The following is a 24,858-nucleotide window of genomic DNA, read 5'->3' on the forward strand; positions in this document are numbered from 1 at the left end:
CCAATTGCTATTTTATCAACAATTTAGGGCATGTATTCATTCTCTTGGTGTGCCATGTTTAATTCATTCAAGTTACTACAATAGCTTCCTCACAGCAAGCTTTTAATTCAGTGCAAGTGTTTTTGTGGATTACAATCTGGCTGTCTTTGGTTATGCATTTCAACTTTCAATATATTTAGTGGTTGGTGTAGTTACTTACTGGTTGACAACAGCATTACAATGATTGCTAGCGTCTAGTGCTGCCTTGTGATTTAGCTTGCAAATCTTTCAAGTGCTCAGTATGTTCCTTCTATTGAAGAACTTCCAGCTGGTTAGAAATATTTTTCAGATGCTCCTTCTAGCATCCTAGTAAATCCTGTAGCTGGTAAGTTTGGTTGGTTGGTGTTGTTTGTTTGCAAATGAAGCTTCTATCTAGTTTGAACTGTTAGTTGCACTTCAAATGTTTGGTTGCGATGAGCTCCTGGCATGGCTAGGAAATTTATACTCCAGTTTGTGCATCTACTTGTGAATTCTACAGAAATAGTCACTCACTGCAATGTACCATGTACTTCTATCCTCACAAAGTAAATTTGTACTTAGGTGATATTCTGGAGGCGAAGAAGTACCTTGGCGCATGCTTTCCTCACATCTCTAAATTGATCGATGATAATCCCACTATAGCACATGGCACTTATGAGTATCTCCTTACATCTCTGCAGGAATACTTTGATGGTAATGATTTATTTGCACTACTTTATATTCAAACTAATTGGGTGTACCGAATTGAAGGTTTTCTCATTTATGTGGTACAGGTGAAGAACTTGATCTGTCCATTGATACTAAGCATTATTTGGCGTCTTTAGCTTGCTTCAGGCTGATGAATTTGAAGGCAACGAATTTGGGTTTTATCATCACTATTGTTGAGTCCTTTGTATCAGATTTGGAAAGGAAAAGAGATCACTTGATGGAGCGACCATGATTTTTGAGTCGCTGAGTCAAGTCAAATCGCCAAGGCTGAGACTCCTGACTTGCTGACTTGACTCAGCGACTAGGGCTTGTATAGTCGCCCCAAGTCGCCTGCAGTAAACGACCAAAATACTCTCATTTGCGAAGCCCATTAAGGCCACATGAGCAAAATTGGCGTGGTCATCTATCCCAGCCAGGCTGACCAGGCCCAGCACGGCCCAGCTAACAACTCCCAGGCTCACCTCTCACTTAACCTAGCAATTACATGAATCGATCCTCCAAGCGCCGCCAGCCGCACTCAGGCACGCAAGCTCGCTCGAGCCTCTCACCTCTCCCCTATTCTTCCTCTGCGACGCCGGCGAGGAGCAGCGGCGACCGGCGGCAGACGGCGGCGGCTCGAGCCTCTCCTCCTGAGCTCAGCCCTTTCTTTCCCATCCCATCCCCTTCTCTCTGAAATACCGACACAGGGAGAGATCCCCCACAAAAATTTTCTGGCTGACAAACAGGGGTGACCGACGACTATTCCCCGCCGAGGTATAGTCGCTGTATAGCCGCCGGCGAGCCAGGAAGTCGCGCGACTCGCTCGCTGAGTCAAGTCGCTAGTGCGGCTCGTCCATGGCAGAACGACTTGGCGATTAGTCGGCGATTAGTCGCCGACTCAAAAATCATGGGAGCGACTCACGCTCCCAACATTGATAGGTGCTGCTTCTGCAAACTAGGGTAAATTTCACTAATCCCATACCCTTTACAACTTCAGCTCTATGTTCAACTTATTGGCTGACACCTTAGCGCAAAAATCGCCAAACAAAAAAAGTTATGTTTGTTGAGCACACCATTACATAGCATACCAAGCAAGAAAAAATGAATACATGGATATAGTCACAGTAGTACTCTACCCGTTTGTTCAACACATCAATCCACGCGTTGCTGCAAGAGATGTGCAACTGCTCTTGAAGTCTTGAGTAGTTCCATCTGATTTCTTTGCCACTTAATTTGCATTTAAATTTTGCATTCCCTCCACTAGCACTACTTGATATATCCAAGCAAATGTAGTAAGTCTAAGCTGGTTTTAGTAAACAAAATCAATAAGTAGGACCTGCTCTGCTGCACCTTCACCACCGCCTCGCCTGGCTTGTGAGCGGGGCGCGGGAGGTGGCCTTACGAATTTTTTTGAAATCTTAATATGGCCATTGATGTGTCCTTACATCTTGTGCAGTCCTCGCTGATGAAAGTCTGGAACTGAACAAATATTGTTGCTGGTTACTGCTTGATTTTTTCAATTCATGAAAGCTGTATCTGAAAATGAACTCAGTTGTAGTTATCACCTGATAGTGTTGCATTCTGATACTGTGCTTTGTGCATTTGTTTTGTAGGTCCGGTGATCACCATGTTGCACATGAAGGGAGTCTGTCTCGGTAGTCATAGTCCTCTTTCATTGCTACTTCGTCCAGTTTGTCGGAATCGAAACTGAGATGTTAGCTCAATGTGCCCGTAAACATGGTGTCCGGAGGGCAAGTTGGGCAGCTTTAGGCAACAATGCTCACATGCCTGAATATTTTCGTGAAACTTGTGATGTTGTTGTGCACTCGTGCCCCTAGTTTCTAGTGATGCTATTGTCGCGGTATTTGTTAGTTGCTCGTCTTTTGGTAACCGTTGAATCAAACTATACTGAAATTTGAATTATGTCTGCCATTTTGGGTTTACATCATTGGCAAGGAGATTTTTTTGTTTGAACTGAAGGAGATGAGTTGGAGCTCTTAGGCTAAATGTAGGCTCGTTGCATGGACCGTCCATGTTGTAAATTTTGATGATGTGATATCTGTCAGAGTTAAAGCATAGCAAACATTGATGTGGTGTTGCTGGCTTTGCTGGAACTGTCGTGAATTAGTCTGGCGAGCTCGAAAATGGCTATGTCAAGGTCCTGACAAGCTCAAAATTTTGACATTGATTGAATCATATATTCCTTATTTTATAGTTCAGACATACTGCACAAACTTTAATATCTTGAATCAGCGCTGGTCCAGCAGTTCCATTGAACTCCCTAGTAGAAAGGATTACATGTGGCTGGCTCACATGCGATCAGGCTTTTCTCAAACATAAATTGATAAATACGATTGCTGAAATTTTCTTAGATTAGTAAGCTCCTGGAATACGTACACAAATAAACAAACAAACAAAGCTTCAAGGCCCTTCAGAAGATCTCAATCTGCACATCAGGGTAGTCTTCAGGCAAAATGTTCTTCAAGACACATTCCCTGCCCGTTTTTATGTCAATATCTAACCCTGCCCAGTATCCAAAGACACGATCATATGCTGTCACCCTCGGTTCTATGGACATGCCCCTCAGAGCCACCGCATTGTCAAGGATGTACAATACCAGCTCAAGCTGACCATTTACGCCGATAAACCCTGAAACCTCGACCTGCTCAAGATGACGGTGGGTGCATGGCTGAATGTGCCAGTAAGCTTCAGGTACATTGTTTAAAAAGCCCGTCGACACATGTGGAAGCATCTGGAAATATAAAAGTTGTTGAAAGTTAGATAACAACACAATCAAGATTAAAAATCAAAACTTACAGTCATCCTCAGTTTAAATTTATCCAACCATTCGAATTACAGTTCCATGTAGTTGGATCTAGAAAAACAAGTGTATCACATACTATGGAAATTTTAAAGTGACAATCATCAAGCAGCCTGAGTTTGTCCCGAAGATAAACAAGAGACATGCACCAGAGGTAGACGGACACTTACATTCAACTCGAGCCTTTGCAGGTGATGGGCCACCTCTAGAAGATTCGCTAAACGAAGAATCCCATTTCGGTTTCTTGAGTCACCCAGAATACTTACAGTCACCTCCAGTTTTATCAAATGATTGTACTTCACCAGACATCTTGAGAATCCAAACACCTACAAGGTCACCAAAACGGCATTTAGTTTACAGAAATGGAAATAAAACAAGCATGCATATCATCAGGCTGGTTGGCAAAGTACCTCAGTGTTTATGCAAGTTCTCACAGACAGTGTCTCCACATGAGACAGGGTCTTTGGAAGTTCAGTTAAGACATGTTCAAGAGTGTCGTCATACCCCATGAGCGCCACGGTGGCTTGTGTTAACTTCATGGATTCACTGAGTGTAATGGGTATGGCCTGACCCGAATAGTCCAATTTCGTTAGATTAGGAGCATTGAATTCCATACCCCGCGGCAGACACTCCCGAACAGATAAATAACTTAGCCGGCAGAGTGGTTGCTGCACTTTCAGATTAGGCATCGGGCAACAACGACTCAAGCGCAAACACTCCAATGCATTGCACTTGGACAAGAGCAGATCAAGATTTCCTCCCAACATGTAAACATACTCGAGATCCAGCACCCTAAGGTTTGCAAAACCATCGAAATCGTGCGGTGGCTTCAAAGACACGCAGCCAAGCTGAAGCATCTCGATGCAAGATGCACACTGACTGCTAAACATACGAACCGGCAAGGTGTATGTTTCCTCCCAAGACCTCACAGAACCCTTGTGCAACACCGGGCGCAAATTAACAGAAAGTATAGACGCCTTCGAATCAAGCGCGAAATTGAGCCATGGATCCAGATATTTCGCGTGCCTTATGTCGAGAGTAAACGCAATCTTAAACCTCCTTAGCCTTGTACCGTCGTGGGATTCCAAGATAGCATTGACACGCCGGATGAACCTGTGCCTCCTCCTCCTGCTCCTGCTGCCGGGCTCGCGGTTCAGGATCGTAGGACCGTCGAAGCATAAGTCAGGATGGCATCTCCAGAGCCGTCTCCAGGTTGTCGACACGCAACTGGTCCTGACAGCATCCTTCAGTGTCAGCCTTGATACTATGTCATGCATAATACCCTGGATGGGGATAGATTGAAAATTTAGTACAAGTTATTAGAGCAAAAAAGAAGTTATGTTGAAATCTGATGTCCTTGGACCTACCTCAGGAAGACTGTCGATAAGAGGCTCAGATCTGCTTCTTTTAGACGAAACAGCTGATCTCATGTTTGCAGGGTGTTGGCGTCTGCTCGACATTATTTTCGCATGAGCTGCTGCTGCAGACTGAATTGATAAATTATGGTCAGTACCTAGTCATACTGAAACTGATACTCTGATGGAGTTTCCTATAGCAGATTATAAAATCAGTGCTTTCTTTTAGGGAGAAGAAAGACCGACGGATTGGTGTGATTAGTTGAGCACTAGGGATAGACACAGGAGATAGCGGTCAGCTAGCTGTGCAGGGATGGAATTTCATAGCCTATTGCCTATATCCATCCATCTATGATCTATCAACTGATGTTCACTAGTACTACGAATCGCTGCAGAGAGCCAGAGATGGAGTAGTTGCATCCTTATCACTGTAATCTTACCCTGCTGCTAACTGGTGCTGGCCGGCGGCTGTGTGAGGAGGAGTCGTAGATTGGCGATTTGGTGAACCCAGATCGACGCCCTCCCCTGTCTTCGGAGCTGCGGACATTATATGGTTCCCCCCTACCGGTTTGGGGTTCCGTTTCCTCTCCAGCGGCAGGCGTCAGCTTATGGCCTACGAGGCTAGCAAGCTAGCGTTGCCGTCTCGCCGACCGCCTCGGTTTGGAAAATTCGCATCGCCGCCGCTCTCCGCAGAGGCTCCCCGCGCTGATTCGCGGCGGGGATGGACCGAGGGAGCAAAAGCCCGGCCGCAAAAGCCATGGCCGGCTCAGATGCAACAGTACAGGGGCGAGTCAAACTCAGCCTGGCCTCGTCTTGACCCGCATCTCGTCATCCATTTTTGGCCCGTTTTGTTAACTGCTCTCGCCCACGTTCTTGCACTAACCGGTTCTCAAAACACCCTCGGACCAGGTTTTAGAGAAACCCCTGGATCGGCCATTTCTAGCAAGCCATCCTCGTCTCCGCAAAACTTGAGAACGTCGCGTTCCCGTAGAGTCACCGCGGGAGATGGCGCGAGCTGGCGCAGGACGGCAAAATCTCGGCGAGATGAATTCGGTTACTGCGTTTCAAATTCGCCACCGTATATAGGGGAGGCTTTCTCACCACCAAATCCATATTCCCCATTTTCCCTTATTTCGAGCTCATCCACCCTTTCCAATCTAACGACATGGCCGACTCTTCCTCACCTACACGGTCGGGCGAGGCTTGCGGTGGCGACGGTAGCTGTGGCGGCGGCTACTGGCCGCGGGTGGTAGTCTTCTTCCTCTGTGTCGATGACTTTGGTTGTGGTAAGCTTCTGTAAACCCTAGCTTTAGATCTAGATCTTTTGGGTACATAGGGGGTTTGAAAGAATTCATTGTAGGACATTCCTTCGTCGCCGATCGAGGTTTTCCAGGTTTCATCTGACTCTACCACGGAGAAGGTTCTCGCCGTTGCATCTGACTCTTCCACTGGGATAGTGGTGCTGCCTGCATCTTTCGCCAGCGTCCCCTGCTTTCCCGACCTTGGTGCTGCGTGTGGCTCCTTTGACTGTAAGGCCGCTCTAACTTTCTCGTTGTACATTGATGTGGTAGTGCTTAAAGACGTGAATGTGGTAGTGGTAGTTCATTGATCTGCTAGTGTTTATCATGTAAGCGATCATAGCATTGGGCTCCCCTGATCTTTCTGCTCCTACTGTCAATGCTCACCAATGTCTTATTTCAACCAAACCTGCTCTTACATGTTAGTTGATGGTTAATACAAGCAAACATCTTGTATTTCCTGTAGTCTATCCGCATGTCAAGTTAGCATATATCTTCTTATCATCAGTGCGTATGTGGAGAGATGTCCTTTGAGAATGAAAATAGTGAAGACACTGGTACATAATAACATAGATGATGACTTTAAGAATCACCACATCATTTAATGTAAGAATGCCATAGACTATTTGCAAATATGAAAGAAAAGTAGAGCCAGATAAAATTAGAGGTAACTAAATTTGTAAAATGAACAGTTCTCTCTATATGTGTCTTCTTCTTCTTCGAATTAGGCTTTCGCCCCGCTTTATAAATAAAGCCACACACGGCCAAACCGATACAAGGTAGAGGGGGAGACCTCTTTACAAAGCAGATCAAAGATAAAAAACAGAGAATAGAAAGGAGATGTCACACCCTCCAAGGTACAACCGACACTCCTAACTAAAGATGCACCCCGCCTCCTTGTGAAACCACCGGACAACGTCATCTCGTACCCACCAAGTTATTTGCCGGGAAGGGCCGCCTGCCCTCCCGCTCCGGGCCGTGGAGCGCCGATCCTGCCCGCAGACAACAAGTACCAGGAACCAAGACCCCAATGTCACGTGTAAAAGATAGGAAGCCGCCAAGTCCACCCTTCGCCGGGATCGAAGCACCGAGAGAGGATCTAAGCATGCCCGCCGATGACAACGAGAACCGCCCACGGGAATCCAAGCTCCACGACGACGCCCCCAAGAGGGTGACGACACAAGGTGCCGCCGTCGCCGAGACCAAGAACGGTCAAAGGTTTTCACCCGGAGCTCAAGCACAGGGGAGCAACCACAACGGTGCCCCCAAGAGGGACACGACACCCGCGGGCGCCGTCACCGTTGGCGCCAAAGCGCTGGGCTTTCGCCCGAAATCGACTCCCGCCGCACAACGGACCGATGTGCAGCCCGCCAAACCTATATGTGTCTTCTATTATATACAATATAAAAAACGCCATTTTCGTGACTTGGTTCGCCAAACCATGTATTGCCGAGTTCTCCTGCACAAACCTAATGAGATACTCTATCTGTACGAATCACTAGCCAGGTACAAAGTTACTCTTAATATTATGGTAACTACTTGCAAATTGATCCGTCGAAACGACTGGTTACTACATCCGAATTTAAAATGTACATATAAAAACATGTATATAAGGTTTCTGGTTATGCCATATTAGATCCTAGTTAACGATTTTCATTTATGAAATATGTTATCACTTGTTTCTCGGTAGCTTCGACGGCATGATATGCCACTTCAGTAGTTTATGCATTTAACACATGTTGGTTTATCAAACTTTACTATTTTGTTGAACATTCGAAAGTTTATTATGTGAGTTACATGTGTTATCCTTTTATGTACAGAAAAATGATTTGTCCTTGTCATAATTTTCTCAAGAAATAAGGATTGTTACTTTCTGAAAGAAAAATGATTGCTATTATCGAAGGGGAATTAACACTGATTTGGTGTCATGTAGTACTTTGCTTCATTTATAACTTTTTCCTTTCTCCCTCGTGTTGTTTACTAAAGTTGGAATTTGGAAGACATGTCATGTGATCGATTATATAATGCTATTACATTAGGCAAAGGAAAAAAAAAATCGAAGGCACTAGCTACATGGGACGATATCAATTACTGGCACTGCTAATGGGGTTCTAGAAGTATCGAGCGCAAGCTGACGTGCCGAGATCCCAACCTTAACAGCGAAGCAAATCCCCATTCTTTGCTTCGTGTACGAATCTCCCTTTTCTCCCTTGACTGCAAGAGGCCGCGCGGTTCGATCGTAGCCGTCCACGACGATTTCGGTGGTCGGCACGAAGCTTCTGGTGCCCATCCGCCATCGGACTCCCTCGAACGTGTCGTCCACCTAGACCGATCCACCGCTCTCCTCCCCGCTCCGCTCGCTAAAGCCGTCCCCAAATCTCAGACCCAAACTTCTCCCCATCTCCCAAATCCCTCTTCCCAAAAATCTCAATCTCCGGCAAGGTGTATGTTTCCTCCCAAGACCTCACAGAACCCTTGTGCAACACCGGGCGCAAATTAACAGAAATTATAGGCGCCTTTGAATCGAGCGCGAAATTGAGCCATGGATCCAGATATTTCGCGTGCCTTATGTCGAGAGTAAACGCAATCTTAAACCTCCTTAGCTTTGTGTAAGAGTTTAGGAACCACACATTGTGGTGTCTTGTATTGATCTATACATATAGGGGGAATACAAGACAGAGTCCTTGTCACATACGACACAGACACATACAGGATTACACATATACAACCATATCTCTATACAAATACATATACGGTTCATATTCTAACACCCTCCCTCAGTCGAAAATGGGCGTCTTACGAATGTTGAGACTGTCCCGAAAATCCAAAAAGAGAGGAGATGGTAATCCTTTAGTGAAGATGTCCGCAAACTGTGAAGAACTCGGCACATGAAGTACCCTAACATCGCCTGTGGTGACTCGATCCCGTACGAAATGAAGATCAATCTCCACATGCTTGGTGCGCTGATGGTGCACTGGATTCTGTGTCATGTAGACTGAACTGACATTATCACAGAACACAATAGTTGCACCCGAGACTGGCCGATGAAGCTCCTGCAGAAGCTGGCGAAGCCAACAAGTCTCGGCCACCACATTTGCAACCGCCCGGTATTCAGCCTCAGCACTAGAACGGGACACCGTGTGTTGACGCTTGGCAGACCATGACACGAGATTGGAACCAAGGAACACGCAGTAGCCAGAGGTAGATCGTCGAGTGTCGGGACATCCTGCCCAATCAGCATCTGAATAGGCCGTCAGTTTACTTGAGCTCCGGCGAAACAAGGTCAGTCCATAGTCTGTGGTGCCGCGAATGTAGCGCAGAACACGCTTGACAAGGAGCAAGTGATTTGCTCGAGGATCATGCATGTGTAAGCAGATTTGCTGCACCGCATAGGAGATGTCTGGCCGGGTAAACGTCAAGTATTGGAGACCTCCTGCAAGACTCCGATACTCTGTAGGATCTGCCACTGGTTCACTGGATTTGGCTGATAACTTGGAGGCGGTATCAACAGGTGTGGTGATGGACTTGCACTGTGACATGCCAGCACGCTCAAGAAGCTCTAACGCATACTTCTCTTGGGAGAGAAACAGACAATCCTTGCTGCGCTTGACGGAGACGCCGAGGAAGTAGTGAAGGTCTCCCATATCTGTCATACGGAACTCTGACCGAAGCGAGGCAATTAAGCTAGCCAGCCGAGCTGAGGAGGAGGCCGTCAATACTATGTCGTCCACATACAGCAAAAGATATGCTGTGTCTGGTCCACGCCGATAGATGAACAAGCTACTGTCTGACTTGGAGCCAATGAACCCAAGAGATGTGATGTAGGTGGAAAACCGCTGAAACCATGCCCGAGGTGCTTGCTTTAATCCGTATAAGGACTTGTTGAGACGACACACTTTGTCAGGAAAGTTGGGATCAACAAACCCTGACGGCTGACGAGCATATACTGTTTCCACTAGAGTGCCATTGAGAAAAGCGTTCTTGACATCGAGCTGATGTATGGACCAGTTGCTAGACAGAGCAATAGACAACACTGTACGGATGGTGGCTGGTTTCACAACAGGGCTGAAAGTTTCATCGAAGTCAATCCCTTCACGTTGGGTGAATCCTCGCAGAACCCAACGAGCTTTGTATCGATCCAAGGAACCATCAGACTTGAGCTTGTGACGATAGATCCACTTGCCGGTGACAATGTTTGCATTGCGAGGAGGATCAACAAGCTCCCAAGTATTGTTTGAGAGCAGAGCACCGTACTCATCAGTCATAGCTGAGCACCAGTTGGGGTCCTTGAGTGCACCACGATATGTCTTCGGAATGGGAGATAAACCTTCGACGTGAAGATCAAAAATCTTCTTGGGCTGCACAACCCTGACTTTGCGCGAGTGACCATGGTATGAGAGGGCGGTGGCGGTGGTGCACGCGGTCGTCGAATCGGTGCAGTTGCAGCAGGCTCGGGCGGCGAGGCTGCAGTGGAGGGTGCTGCCGCGGCAGAGAGACGAGGCGCGGCAGGCAGCCGGGCAGCCGAGGGCGAAGCCAGGGCAGGTGAGGGCGCGGCAGGCTCATCTGCCGCGACAGAGAAACCAGGCGCGACAGGCTGCCGGGCCACAGACGACCGATCCGTCGCAGGGGGCACGGCTGGAGCGACCGTGGCAGGCACGGTGTACGGTGTCGGCACCATCGTTTGCTCAGGGACCTGCAAAAACTCATAGGTATGCAAGGAAGGAGTGGACGATGGAGAGGACACAGTGTTAGCGAAGGGAAAGCTCGTCTCATCGAAAACAACGTGACGAGATATGATGATCTTCTGGGTAGACCTGTCGAGGCAGCGATAGCCTAGATGATGGGACGGATATCCGAGAAACACACAAGGCACGGAGCGGGGAGCAAGTTTGTGCGGTGCAACAGCCGAGGTGTTGGGGTAACATAGACATCCGAAAACCCTAAGACCAGCATAGGAGGGGTCCTTACCAAGAAGGGCGCGGAAGGGAACGCGCCCCGCAATGGCTTTGGATGGAAGCCGATTATGAAGAAGAACGGCTGTATGAGCTTCGACCCAGAAACGAGGTGGCATGCTAGCTTGTAGTAGGAGAGTGCGTGTGATGTCGTTAAGAGTGCGAATAATCCTTTCTGCTTTACCGTTTTGTTGAGATGTATATGGACATGAAAAGCGGAGTGCTATTCCATAGTTTTTAGCAAACGTGTGAAGGAGAGAATTATCGAATTCACGACCATTGTCGCATTGAATAGCTTGCAGGCGTGCTTGAAACTGGGTATGAGCCAAGGCATGCAGGGACGCTAAGTGAGAGAAAACTTCAGACTTTGCTCGTAGAGGATAGACCCAGGCATACTGAGTGAAATCATCAAGACAAACAAGGTAGTACTTAAACCCAGAAATACTCTCAACAGGAGACGTCCACAAATCACAGTGTATTATTTGAAAAGGGGCGACAGTTACACGATTGGTGGAGTAAAAAGGAAGACGAACATGACGACCTAACTGACAGGCATTGCACAAGCTAGTCTTATCTTTATTCTTTTCCCTAGGTATAACTGAAGAGCGAACTAAGGAGTCCATGACAGGCCGGCCTGGATGTCCGAGTCGACGGTGCCATAGCGCAGAATCGGCAACGAGGAAGGCAGTGGGTGGACTGGTGGAAGAAGCTTGGACCGGGTAGAGAGCTCCGAAGCTATTGCATCTGAGAATCTCGGTCCTGGTACGCAGATCCTTCACAGAAAAACCAATAGGGTCAAATTCAACAGAGACACGATTATCAGTAGTGAATTGACGCACTGACAGAAGGTTTTTGACAATGTGAGGAGCTACTAAGACATTACGAAGGTAAAGTGGGCGAGTGGAGGAGGAAAGGGGACGTGCGTGGCCGGTAGCAGTGATCGGAAGAGAGGAACCATTACCGACAATAACCGCACGAGAGGAAGGTGAAGGGGGAGACACGGATGTGAGCATACCAGGGTCGGACGCGAAGTGGGAGGATGCGCCAGTATCCATTACCCATTCACGAGGAGGAGCTTGCAGTCCCATAGTCTGGAACTGATTGAGCAGAGCCTGCTGGTCCCAGGAGGCCGTCGATGGTGCCGGAGATGGAGGTGCAGCGATGGGAGCGGTGTTGCCGTAGCCGTGGGGCAATGGTGGAGTGCCATAGCCGTAGGAGGGAACCGCACCATATGGGCTGTGCGCGTAGTAGGCATGAGAGGGCGGCGTGGGGCGGGGCACGTAGTGCTGCCGACCAAGCAAGCCGGCCTGGCCGTAGGGCCACATCTGGAAGGCGCCGTTCCAGGGAAGCTGCATTGGCGTCCAAGATGGGGCGGCTGGGGTCGGAGCCGTAGCGGGCGCGCCCTATTTATCCTGCTTCTCCTTGTCCTGTTTCTTTTTCTTCTTCTTTCCCTTGTCCTGTTTCGGACGGAGCAGCCGCGTCGATGTGATCCAGCAGGGCGTACTTGCGAAGGGCGGCGCGGAAGAACGTGCGCCATTGGCGGTGAACGCCGGTGTCGAGGGCGAGCTCGACGGGAACGTGGCCCTTGATGGAGGAGAGGCCGACGGCTTGGGCGTGCAAGGAGGAGATGGAGAAGAGTCCCGCGCTGGAGTTGGCGGGGTTGGCGATGGCAAGCTTGCTGGTTGCCTCGCGTTCCTGCTTCTCCTTGAGCTCCCTCGCATCGCGCTCACTGTCGTCGCCCATGGCTGCCAAGAAGGGATCTAGGGTTTAGGAGGTGGGTGGCTCGCAGAGGTGGCGGCGGAAGAGGAGGGCGACGCGGTCCGGGTTAGGGTTTTGCGTCTGATACCATGTAAGAGTTTAGGAACCACACATTGTGGTGTCTTGTATTGATCTATATATAGGGGGAATACAAGACAGAGTCCTTGTCACATACGACACGGACACATACAGAATTACACATATACAACCATATCTCCATACAAATACATATACGGTTCATATTCTAACACTTTGTACCGTCGTGGGATTCCAAGATGGCATTGACACGCCGGATGAACCTGTGCCTCCTCCTCCTGCTCCTGCTGCCGGGCTCGCGGTTCAGGATCGTAGGACTGTCGAAGCATAAGTCAGGATGGCATGTCCACAGTCGTCTCCAGGTTGTCGACACGGAACTGGTCCTGACAGCATCCTTCAGCGTCAGCCTTGATACTATGTCATGCATAATACCCTGGATGGGGATAGATTGAAAATTTAGTACAAGTTATTAGAACAAAAAATGAAGTTATGTTGAAACCTGATGTCCTTGGACCTACCTCAGGAAGACTATCGATAAGAGGCTCAGATCGGCTTCTTTTAGCAGTACATTTGTCTGATGACGAAACAGCTGATCTCATGTTTGCAGGGTGTTGGCGTCTGCTCGACATTATTTTCGCATGAGCTGCTGCTGCAGACTGAATTGATAAATTATGGTCAGTACCTAGTCATACTGAAACTGATACTCTGATGGAGTTTCCTATAGCAGATTATAAAATCAGTGCTTTCTTTTAGGGAGAAGAAAGACCGACGGATTGGTGTGATTAGTTGAGCACTAGGGATAGACACAGGAGATAGCGGTCAGCTAGCTGTGCAGGGATGGAATTTCATATCCTATTGCCTATATCCATCCATCTATGATCTATCAACTGATGTTCACTAGTACTACGAATCGCTGCAGAGATGGAGTAGTTGCATCCTTATCACTGTAATCTCACCCTGCTGCCAACTGGTGCTGGCCGGCGGCTGTGCGAGGAGGAGCCGTAGATTGGCGATTTGGTGAACCCAGGTCGACGCCTTCCCTGTCTTCCGAGCTGCGGAGATTATATGGTTTCCCCCGACCGGTTTGGATACGGACACGGTTCCGTTTCCTCTCCAGCAGCGGGCGTCAGCTTGTGGCCTAGGAGGCTAGCGTTGCCGTCTCGCCGACCGCCTCGGTTTGGAAAATTCGCAGCGCCGCCGCGCTCGGCAGAGGCTCCCCGCGCTGATTCGCGGCGGGGGATGGAGTAAAATACATCAGGGGTATCTTGTCCGTCTTACTCACCGTACTTAGAAATACGCGATATATGGTAACTGAAGATGGATCACGGCTCGTATCAGTCACTCGCAAAGGTAGAACATCGTATTTTGCTAACGTGGCCTACATTTGACCCCACACATGTCAGCCACTTACTTTCACGGCGATTATTTCTTTACTATTAAATGGGAGTTGGTCGTTTGACACTCAACGCACTTTGATGGTCGTCATTGAAAGCATCATGTCCGATTGGAGTTGAACATATAACATCGTCCAATCATTTCTTTTTGCAAGTTCCTCCCTAATTTTGCTTGCTGAAATCTCCATCATTATCTTACTTGCCAAATTCTCCTCTTCGGAGGCAAGCACGGTATGGAAACAAACCTCACTAGCCAAAACTGTTTTAATCTGCTCACAAATAAAATCTCACCTACCAAAATCACAATCCTGAATTTTAGGTACCCAGAGCAGGCCGCCCATACAGACATACGGTAGGAGTACATCACATTCAGCCATACCTCTCCCTTCTTCCCCTAGAGAAATCACCGTCGCCTCTGCCTCCAGTCATCCACCTCTTCTCACACCTAGATGCCTGCCGGTAATAATCGAAAGGACTAGGAGGAAGGCGGGGAAGGAGATCGATAGTGTAGTGGGGAAGAGAGGGAGGGGGAGGGGTCAGTACATGCGGATCAGCACTTCATGCGGAGTTCCAGGAGCACCGCACGCAGGCACACCACTCTTGCCAATGTCGAGGTTTGCGAACACCACCGGCAGCGATTGCGCTCTGCCTCACGCCATACCTGCATCTAGCTCTCTCTGTCTCTGTTGGTGGCGCCTTCGCGGTTGAAAGCAGTCAACTGGTCCATGCATACCTGCAGGCGCAGCGGATATCCATCCTGCTGATACTCGATATCTACAAGAAGATCGGGTTGTTTAACTCGACTTATTTTTTAAGAGACTCAAGGTCAATGCAGAGCTGCAGACAAAGACGAGATAGGCGAGTAGTTCGAGCTTGCACTGGACACTGGTAACGTATTTTCTGTCCTAGTATACGTGTTTTCATATTCCACGAACAAAGTTTTATGTGGTATCAAAGGATCTGGTTGGAAACTTGCATACACATGCTTTGTAAAATATTTGAGGTTGTAACAGTCAATTAGTATGCATATTATATGCTCCAGTTTGCAAGTTTGGCAAGCTCGATGGGCTTGGATCAACAACATCGACCAAGTGCACGGGTCTGTGGCTTGTATTTGCGCAGAGTTCCTGAAGATTGGATCGAGAGTAGCAACGCTGGATGCAGCACCATGCCTCACACCAAGGTAGCATAAACTTATCATGCAAATGTTTTCTTCAATATTTTGATCATTGAGAATTTCTACCACACTAATTAAATTTGTTATTCGTAAATCGTAATACAGGGTTGCACTGAAGAGAGAATATAAGGCTAAGCAAAATATATGGTGCTAATTATTCTGATCATGCAGAGATAATTGTCTTGGTAAGCTATCTCTCTTATACTCCAGCTTAGAAGAACCTCAGTTTTGCATTGTAGTAAAGATATCCAACTACATTTTTTAGTTGGGAGCATAGTCACTGATTTTGCATAGTAATCAATGCCATTCAGAAGAACCTCAGTTTTGCATTGTACATATTCGAAATCAGTGTTTGTGCTATACCATATTCAAGTTCAGTTTGAGAAAGTATACCTATCATTTCTACATGTATGCCCATAGAAAGACGCTAATAATTTATCTAGGTCACCACCGATCTCCTCAGGCCACCAGGACCATGGCCCGAGGCGCCGCAACAACAAGCAGGCTTCATTGTAGTAGCCACTGTAGCACTGAAGGTGGCCCGGGTGCGCCTTGATCCTGGGTTTGCTAGCGACCACAAATCCGGGGCTGCATAGCTAGATTTGGGCGCGGCGATTCTGACGTTGAGTCCTCGGCCTCCTCAGATTTGGTAAGAATAATTCGATGATGTTTCAAAGTAATTTGATGTTCACAGAGTACACATGTTAGCATGGTTTGTTTCTTTTTGAGAACTTTGGATTTGGAGTAAATTAGTTCAAATACATGATTTGTCCCTGCACATATCTACACGTAAATTATATATTCTGCAACTGTGGGCATTCATATCTATGTAGTATTTTGTGTTGTTAGTATTTGCATGTATAAAACCAAAATGATCAGTGCATAACAAAGTCAGTTTTATGATTAATGTTAAACCAATGAAAGCAAAGTCATAATTCTTGAACTGATCTGTTTGAAAGATATGAGTTTAATGGACTGATGGTGAAACTTTCACCTCTTGTACCTGAAGTGTAACACTTTTATCATTATGGTGGAGCATCCAGGCGTGGGTGGCGTCATGCTCCTGCAGTCCTGCTAATCAGGACGGCGTGAATACGGGATACTCTCTCTGCATGCCCTACCTCCCCACCACCCCGCTCCACATCGTCTCCATGACAATTTGATGAGGTGACGTCGATTGCTCTTCAAGTTTTGATTTAGGGAAAATATAATGCGCGCATTTTCTAATCTCACCAACAGAAATCCGGCCATCCGATTTGTGCAGCTGGGACGGCAAGTTTCATTTTTTTGTGGTGCCATGTGGCATCTTGCCACTGGTCCGCGCTCTAAAACTCCGTGCGTGATTGGTGTCCTTTTGAGTTAATGCCTGCTTGTGTTGTTCTACGTGACTACTGTGCGGTGTTGACTATTAAGGATTTTACAATTGCTAGGGAGATGGTCTGAATGTTTCTTTTGATTCATGTGAACGAGAAGAACTATGGAGCTAGCCCTCACAAACTTGTATTGGGGTTTGTTGCATTCATGCAGTTAAATAAATGGTCCATGCAAGCAAACATCTAAATTTAACTTTGGAAGGATGTGAATGAATTGTCGTACAATATAAGTGTTGATTAGTAGACTTGGCAGATAAACATCTGAATAGTTCTTTTGTTCACAGAATATGCATTACAAACAACATGATCAATCAAATGGTTCTTGCCTGTTGATGCTAATCAACTAATGTAAGCCTCTTACAATTGTTCTTTTTCTGTACGAAAGCTAGAAAAATTACTTCTATCACACTTACTCGTAAGAAACCAATGATTGCAGAACCAAACCTACGATTGGCTGTTTTCAAAATAATTCATGGCAATTTAGTAAAGTACTACTAAAAGAATGGAACTGGTTGGATGTACTAGGTACTTTGGTAGTGTTGATGTTATATAGTTATTGGATGGAGAAGATTAGTTTCTGTGATGTAATGAAGTTAAACTTTTGCCCATACTAATTTTTGTCTGGTTTGCAGGAGAGTGGGAGTTGGTGACTGATACGCGTACAGCACGCGACCGTTGGGAACCCCAAGAGGAAGGTGTGATGCGTACAACAGTAAGTTTTCCCTCAGTAACACTGTAACACTACAACAGGACAGAGCTTTGGTAACACTGTCTTGTGTTACTACAGGTCCAAAACAGTGTTACTAGGCTGTTTAGTAACATGTTTTCAAATGTGTTCCATTAGGCCGTGTTACTAAGTGGTGTCCCCAGTCACATATAATAATTGTTACCATATGTCAAAATTTGTGTTACAAGTTACATTATTGTAACATGCACATATTGTGTTACTAAATATACTAGTAACATTCTTTTGTAGTTATAGTAACATCAGTAGTAACATATTTCTGTTAACATAGTATGTTAGTAGTAACATTTTTGTAATTCTAGTAACATAACTAGTAACATCTTGTCTAGCTTCAAGATGCAACTAGTAACATAATATTCAAATATTGTAACACCACCATTTATAATTGTCGACTATGATAGTAACAGAGTTTGTAATTGTAGTAACACCATTAGTAACACTAACATATTAGCAATAAATGTATTTATTTTCTATTATTAAGCACAAAACTAGCTACCCATTTTACGGAATATACATTTATATCAAAAAATCATTATACATGCTAAATTAATTAATGAGTTTATTTTGATGCTTAGCACTATTAAATTCATAGAGATATTGAAGCACATCACATCCACATATTTAACATATGAAGAGATCTATGATAATATAAAAGAGTGCAAATCTATCTGCATTCCAATAAAAATATCACGAATTAACCTTTATATAAATTTTACTATGAATAATACACTTGTGACAAATATTACACAGTATCTTTTACATCAATTCAAACAAATAAAAAGATCTTTAAATGAATTGCATTTTTCAATCTATCAATGTGAACTTAATGTTTCGCTAAGAAAAATCCTTTTGGCTTTATTTGCTTCTTGATCCAACCAGAGAATCCAGATAAAACTCAATGATCCTTCACTCGAATCTGTAAAAGAAAATTGAACATCACAGTTATACAACTAAATGTACTCAAATGTGATTCTAGAAGATGGAAGAAAAAATAAACTAACAAAACGTGAAAGCCAAGCAATTAAGTATCCTGCAGAAAAAGCATTCGCCAACTACAAAGTCTACCCAAAAGTTTCTTTTTAACACAGTAGTACATATTAGTAACTATATTTTCTCTCAAGAAAATATACTAAGGTCCTTACAGGATATCACGGAGCTACCAACTGGCATAAATTTGTAACAGACACTGAATATTAAGTACAACATCAAGTAATGTGCCACTACTTTTTTTTAGATGCGCAACAATTCCATAAGTAGTTAGAACTGATATAAAAAGATGTAGTTTACTCCATTTAACAGTTCTGCCTAAAGGTTGTATATATAGAGGATGACTCTCGGTGGATAAAAATACTGATAGTTAAGCTACCATCTTTTTGAATCTAATGAATCGAATATTTATCCAAAATATTCGAAGGGCCAATGGCTGAACTTTTATTAAGAAGAAAAGAAGCGTTTGTACAAGGTGTACAAGGGGACAAAGAAACGCGCAGAAGTGCGACAGCAACTAGCTAAACAACAGCTAGCTAACAAAAGGCAAAACCCAGAGCTAACAGGCTACACACTGAACTAAAATGAGGCGATGCAGCCTGCAGCACGCCATGAATGGATCTCCTCGATGATGAGCTCCAGAACTCTGTCAACCGTGCAGAATTCTTGCCTGAAAATCCTGGCATTACGCTCCATCCAAACTATATTTATCCAAAATAGTCTCTTAATGCATCAAAATGAAATGTGTACTGATTAAAAAATAGAATACATGCAACATGAAATACATGTATAAATAAGTATCATCTAAAATGATCTTACTTCTACCAAAGCTCTCGAAATGGCACATTTTTATTAAGATCACTGTATACTCTCAGCTATTTCAAGTCTTAAGAGGACTTGAATTCTTTTGTCAGTTCAAAGATGACTAATGTAAAGTCTTCAGTTTCACATATTAGGCAAGCAGAATGAAGCAATAAGAAGAAACATGCACAGCTGAACACTAATCTATTGTGTGCACTGAGGCTTCGGTTACCTTCTCATATGGGCAGACCATGCAAACTGCAGCTGTCTGGTGTATTTGAGATACTGCCGCCACGAACGACCGGATCGATTTGCTATGCTCTGTGTCTAGGCGAAGTCTTCAGCCAGCATGATCCCGAGGCTGAACGGTGCACTCAACCACCTTCTCAAGCCTATATCATCAACTGTAAAACTTTATGACATACATATACTGGAATAAAATAGTAATATGCTCTTCAAACATTGGACATTGGAGTAAGAGATTATACCATCATTATTTAGGACCTTGTGACAGTGATTTTTTAGTTAAATTAATCTCTTGTTGTACGTAGCTATGATTAGTTTACAGTATAAGGAAGGACCGTGCAATATGACATAAAGCACAGTAAGTACCTTCAGTAGCACAAACCTCTATTATAAATTACTTCAACCTTCATGTAATGTTAAACCCATACGTGACCAATTCTATCAAGCAGTTGGTTATTCACCTAAACGCAAGTATTGCAGAAGGGGAAACAACAGAAATCGAATTTAAAAATCATCAATATAGAAAGTCTGCAAGTAGGCCAAACGCTATAAACATGAAAGCTCCCTACAATAACACCGATGAAGCATTAGAAAATATGACAACAAAAGAGACACGATCTATCAGTTTTCAGGCCAAGACATTGGGAAATACATGAGTCATGAGCATCAGTCTATGGTGACATGAAGAGTGGGTATTACTATCGAAATTCTTTTGGGTCATTGGCCGCCTCACAACGCTTGGTGTTGATTACATCTGCCTTCTGACACATCGCTGGCCACTGGAGATCATAACTTCCTTGCCCTAATGCCTAGCACATGGCTGATATGTGCCATAGTTCCCGATGGCGGAAGCCAATACAAGCTTCGTTCAAGAGGAAATTAACAAACAATTGAATTTGACTAACAGTAGGTAGACCCCAAAAATGCAATTCTAACTAGCATAAGGGACGAGGGATCTCTGCGATACCTCCCATTCTCCTAGGGATAGAAGAGTACTAGCCGCCATCACCATATTTCAAGGACCATCCCTCATTGATAATGTCCACAAATTTCGGACGAAATTAAGATAAAGTACAGAGAAATTTTTCTGGATGAATAAAAGCATACTTTTCACTCATCCAATATCAAGCAGCACCACTAGTACATGCATATAATCTTCTCAACAGATCTTTGCAAAGTAACAAAACGCGTGGAGCTTTTTCTTAATGCATAACAAGGAAACTATAAAGAAATAGAATGGTTGAGTAACGCATGCATGGCCCAGGTTTACATACACGGGAACTGAGGATAAACTAGGGTTCAAACAAAACAAATTGAGACTGTCAGCAGGACGATTAGACAGAAGGAGTACTTGGTGGCTGCAGAATTACCTCGTGCTGCAGGGGCCTGAACAAATGCCTACAATTGACGTTAGCAGCAAGGTCAACGTGGTAGGAGGGTGGCCAGGCCTTGGCAAGAACACACCACGGAGAGCAGCGGACGGCATGGCTGGGCCTTGGCGAGAAGTGGCGATGGGGAGCAGCTGGCGGGGTGGCCGGCGCAACGGTGAACAACAGGACGGAGTGGCAGCGTGACGGGGAGGAGCGCACGGTGGTGGGCGGATCAGCGGTAGGGGGTGGGGGAGCGGCACGGTTGGGCGCCGCTGTGATGGAAGATGATGTGGGGGTGGGGGGTGGCGGCGGCGCGGTTGTGGGAGGGGCGATCGGGGAAATTAGTGGGCGACTCTATGCGTTTATAGATCAGATAATTGCGGGAGTAGGTTTGGTGAATAGCTGTATATATAGGGCCTATTGATGGAGGAAAAAATGTACATTAGCGGGAAGCGTCAAAATTTTCCATACTTTGGTTTTTCATCTCACCCAAAATAACCAGATTGGCGCGAGAAAAAGGATTTTTTTTTTCAAAATATGACTTTTAAATGTATTGGTCAAACAAGTACAATAGATAGCACCAACGATTAAAAAAATACACCTAGGGTGACTGTCTCCTTCCTGATATAATTTCTATACATAGATAACTGGAGAGAAATTTTTGCGAGAACTATGTGGAGACGGTTCGAAATGCAATTTCAAATTGGCCAAAGAAAATTGAGAAGTGCGTTAGAGAAAAATAGAGCATACTATGTATGCATTTATTTATTAGAGCGAGACTACATTTAATAAATAACATAAGAACTAACAAATTAATGAAATAAATATGGATGTATACTTTTGCGGATTTATATGACATATGTAAAAATTGATTACACACTTCCCGGACATAAGCCGCTTGGTTGGTGCCGAGCCCAATTTTTTGCCGAAGCTCTTAGACTAATGTATAAAAATCCCTCAAAAGCCCTTCATTACGGGATGCAATATATTTTACGAAGAAAGATAGGGTCACCACCTACATCGATCTTCTATTCAAATACAAATTAGTTTATAAAATTACAACTCGGATCCCTGCCTGATTTTACATGATTTATGACAAGGTATGTCACACTACCCAAAGTGTCATTTGGCTAAGTCAAGAAAAAAAGACACATTCCAAAAAAGTCTTCTTCCACGGAAACACGTCAGGCGAATGGAATCCCCTCCCGCAATCAAGGTGCACGCACCTTAACTAAGAACCACATCAGCGTCTCTCGTTGCTCTCCTTCTCCTCATGTATGATCAATGTTGTTGTTTTTGGTTTATCTGTCAGGTTAGATATATGTCATATCTATCAGGTTGAGATATGCCTTACTCTTACTAATGGTTGTAACAGTCCCAAGAACAAATATCTTTGTGTTACTAGGTCAACATACTTGTATCACATTACCTCCGACACATATTTATATGTTACTATGTTGATATATTTGTAACATAATTCTCGGCCTTATATAGTTTGTGTTACAGTCGGTCGTTGGCACACAAATTATGTGTTACCATAATTTTACCGGTAACAGATTTTACTATGTATTACGTGATTGTGTTACCAAAGCTCTGCCCTGCTGTAGTGTAAGAAACCAAGGTTTATCGAACCAGTAGGAGCCAAGAAGCACGTTGAAGGTTGATGGCGGCGAGATGTAGTGCGGCGCAACACCAGGGATTCCGGCGCCAACGTGGAACCTGCACAACACAACCAAAGTACTTTGCCCCAACGAAACAGTGAGGTTGTCAATCTCACCGGCTTGCTGTAACAAAGGATTAGATGTATAGTGTGGATGATGATTGTTTGCAGAAAACAGTAGAACAAGTATTGCAGTAGATTGTATTCGATTAAAAGAATGGACCGGAGTCCACAGTTCACTAGAGGTGTCTCTCCCATAAGATAAATAGCATGTTGGGTGAACAAATTACAGTTGGGCAATTGACAAATAGAGAGGGCATGACAATGCACATACATGATATGATGAGTATTGTGAGATTTAATTGGGCATTACGACAAAGTACATAGACCGCTATCCAGCATGCATCTATGCCTAAAAAGTCCACCTTCAGGTTATCATCCGAACCTCTTCCAGTATTAAGTTGCAAACAACAGATAATTGCATTAAGTATGGTGCGTAATGTAATCAATAACTACATCCTCGGACATAGCATCAATGTTTTATCCCTAGTGGCAATAGCACATCCACAACCTTAGAACTTTCTGTCACTGTCCCAGATTTAATGGAGGCATGAACCCACTGTCGAGCATAAATACTCCCTCTTGGAGTTAAGAGTAAAAACTTGGCCAGAGCCTCTACTAATAACGGAGAGCATGCAAGATCATAAACAACACATAGGTAATAGATTGATAATCAACATAACATAGTATTCTCTATCCATCGGATCCCAACAAACACAACATATAGCATTACAGATAGATGATCTTGATCATGTTAAGCAGCTCACAAGATCCGACAATGAAGCACATAAGGAGAAGACGACCATCTAGCTACTGCTATGGACCCATAGTCCAGGGGTGAACTACTCACTCATCAATCCGGAGGTGACCATGGCGGTGTAGAGTCCTCCGAGAGATGATTCCCCTCTCCGGCAGGGTGCCGGAGGCGATCTCCTGAATCCCCCGAGATGGGATTGGCGGCGGCGGCGTCTCTGGAAGGTTTTCCGTATCGTGGCTCTCTTCGGGGCTATTATCGATGAAGGCTTAAGTAGGCGGAAGGGTAGGTCAAGGGCGTCACGAGGGCCCAGGACGACAGGCCGCGCGGCCAGGGTCCAGGCCGCGCCGCCCTGGTGTCTGGCCACCTCGTGGCCCCACTTCGTTTCTCCCTCGGTCTTCTGGAAGCTTCGTGGAAAAATAGGACCCTGGGCGTTGATTTCGTCCAATTCCGAGAATATTTTCTTACTAGGATTTCTGAAACCAAAAACAGCAGAAAACAGCAACTGGCTCTTCGGCATCTCGTTAATAGGTTAGTGCCGGAAAATAAATAAATATGACATAAAGTATGCATAAAACATGTAGGTATCATCAATAATGTGGCATGGAACATAAGAAATTATCGATACGTCGGAGACGTATCAGCATCCCCAAGCTTAGTTCCTGCTCGTCCCGAGCAGGTAAACGATAACAAAGATAATTTCTGGAGTGACATGCCATCATAACCTTGATCATACTATTGTAAGCATATGTAATGAATGCAGCGATCAAAACAATGGTAAATGACATGAGTAAACAAATGAATCATAAAGCAAAGACTTTTCATGAATAGTACTTCAAGACAAGCATCAATAAGTCTTGCATAAGAGTTAACTCATAAAGCAATAATTCAAAGTAAAGGTATTGAAGCAACATAAAGGAAGATGAAGTTTCAGCGGTTGCTTTCAACTTGTAACATGTATATCTCATGGATAGTTGTCAATGCAAAGTAATATAACAAGTGCAATATGCAAGTATGTAGGAATCAATGCACAGTTCACACAAGTGTTTGCTTCTTGAGGTGGAGAGAGATAGGTGAACTGACTCAACATAAAAGTAAAAGAAAGGTCCTTCAAAGAGGAAAGCATCGATTGCTATATTTGTGCTAGAGCTTTGGTTTTGAAAACAAGAAATAATTTTGTCAACGGTAGTAATAAAGCATATGTGTTATGTAAATTATATCCTACAAGTTGCAAGCCTCATGCATAGTATACTAATAGTGCCCGCACCTTGTCCTAATTAGCTCGGATTACCTGGATTATCATCGCACTGCACATGTTTTAACCAAGTGTCACAAAGGGGTACCTCTATGCCGCCTGTACAAAGGT

At 44.9% G+C, this 24,858-nt stretch overlaps 1 protein-coding gene and 1 long non-coding RNA gene across 2 annotated transcripts; one reads left to right on the forward strand and one right to left on the reverse strand.

The window, feature by feature from the left end:
* The first annotated feature begins 955 nt into the window (after nucleotides 1-955).
* Nucleotides 956-2,648, forward strand: LOC127345262 (uncharacterized). Its single transcript, XR_007878605.2, has 2 exons — nucleotides 956-1,665; nucleotides 2,319-2,648. It is a non-coding gene; the product is annotated as an uncharacterized lncRNA (long non-coding RNA).
* A 233-nt stretch (nucleotides 2,649-2,881) lies between these two features.
* LOC127345260 (F-box/FBD/LRR-repeat protein At1g13570) lies at nucleotides 2,882-4,986 on the reverse strand. Its single transcript, XM_051371706.2, has 4 exons — nucleotides 4,894-4,986; nucleotides 3,937-4,809; nucleotides 3,697-3,852; nucleotides 2,882-3,457 (listed from the first exon to the last, which is right to left on the reverse strand). Exons 1-4 carry the CDS (start codon nucleotides 4,984-4,986, stop codon nucleotides 3,137-3,139), a joined length of 1,443 nt encoding a protein of 480 aa, XP_051227666.1. The 3' UTR covers nucleotides 2,882-3,136.
* Between the last annotated feature and the right edge of the window lie 19,872 nt (nucleotides 4,987-24,858).

This window comes from Lolium perenne, chromosome 3, assembly GCF_019359855.2.
Source record: "Lolium perenne isolate Kyuss_39 chromosome 3, Kyuss_2.0, whole genome shotgun sequence".
In the NCBI taxonomy this organism is placed as follows: domain Eukaryota; kingdom Viridiplantae; phylum Streptophyta; class Magnoliopsida; order Poales; family Poaceae; genus Lolium; species Lolium perenne.

Coding starts and splice junctions, on each gene's coding strand:
- LOC127345260 (XM_051371706.2), bottom strand. CDS start 4,986: ATGTCGAGCAGACGCCAACACCCTGCAAACATGAGATCAGCTGTTTCG. Junction 4,810..4,893: donor TTATCGACAGTCTTCCTGAG/GTAGGTCCAAGG, acceptor ATCCCCATCCAG/GGTATTATGCATGACATAGT. Junction 3,458..3,696: donor TGCAAAGGCTCGAGTTGAAT/GTAAGTGTCCGT, acceptor TTATATTTCCAG/ATGCTTCCACATGTGTCGAC.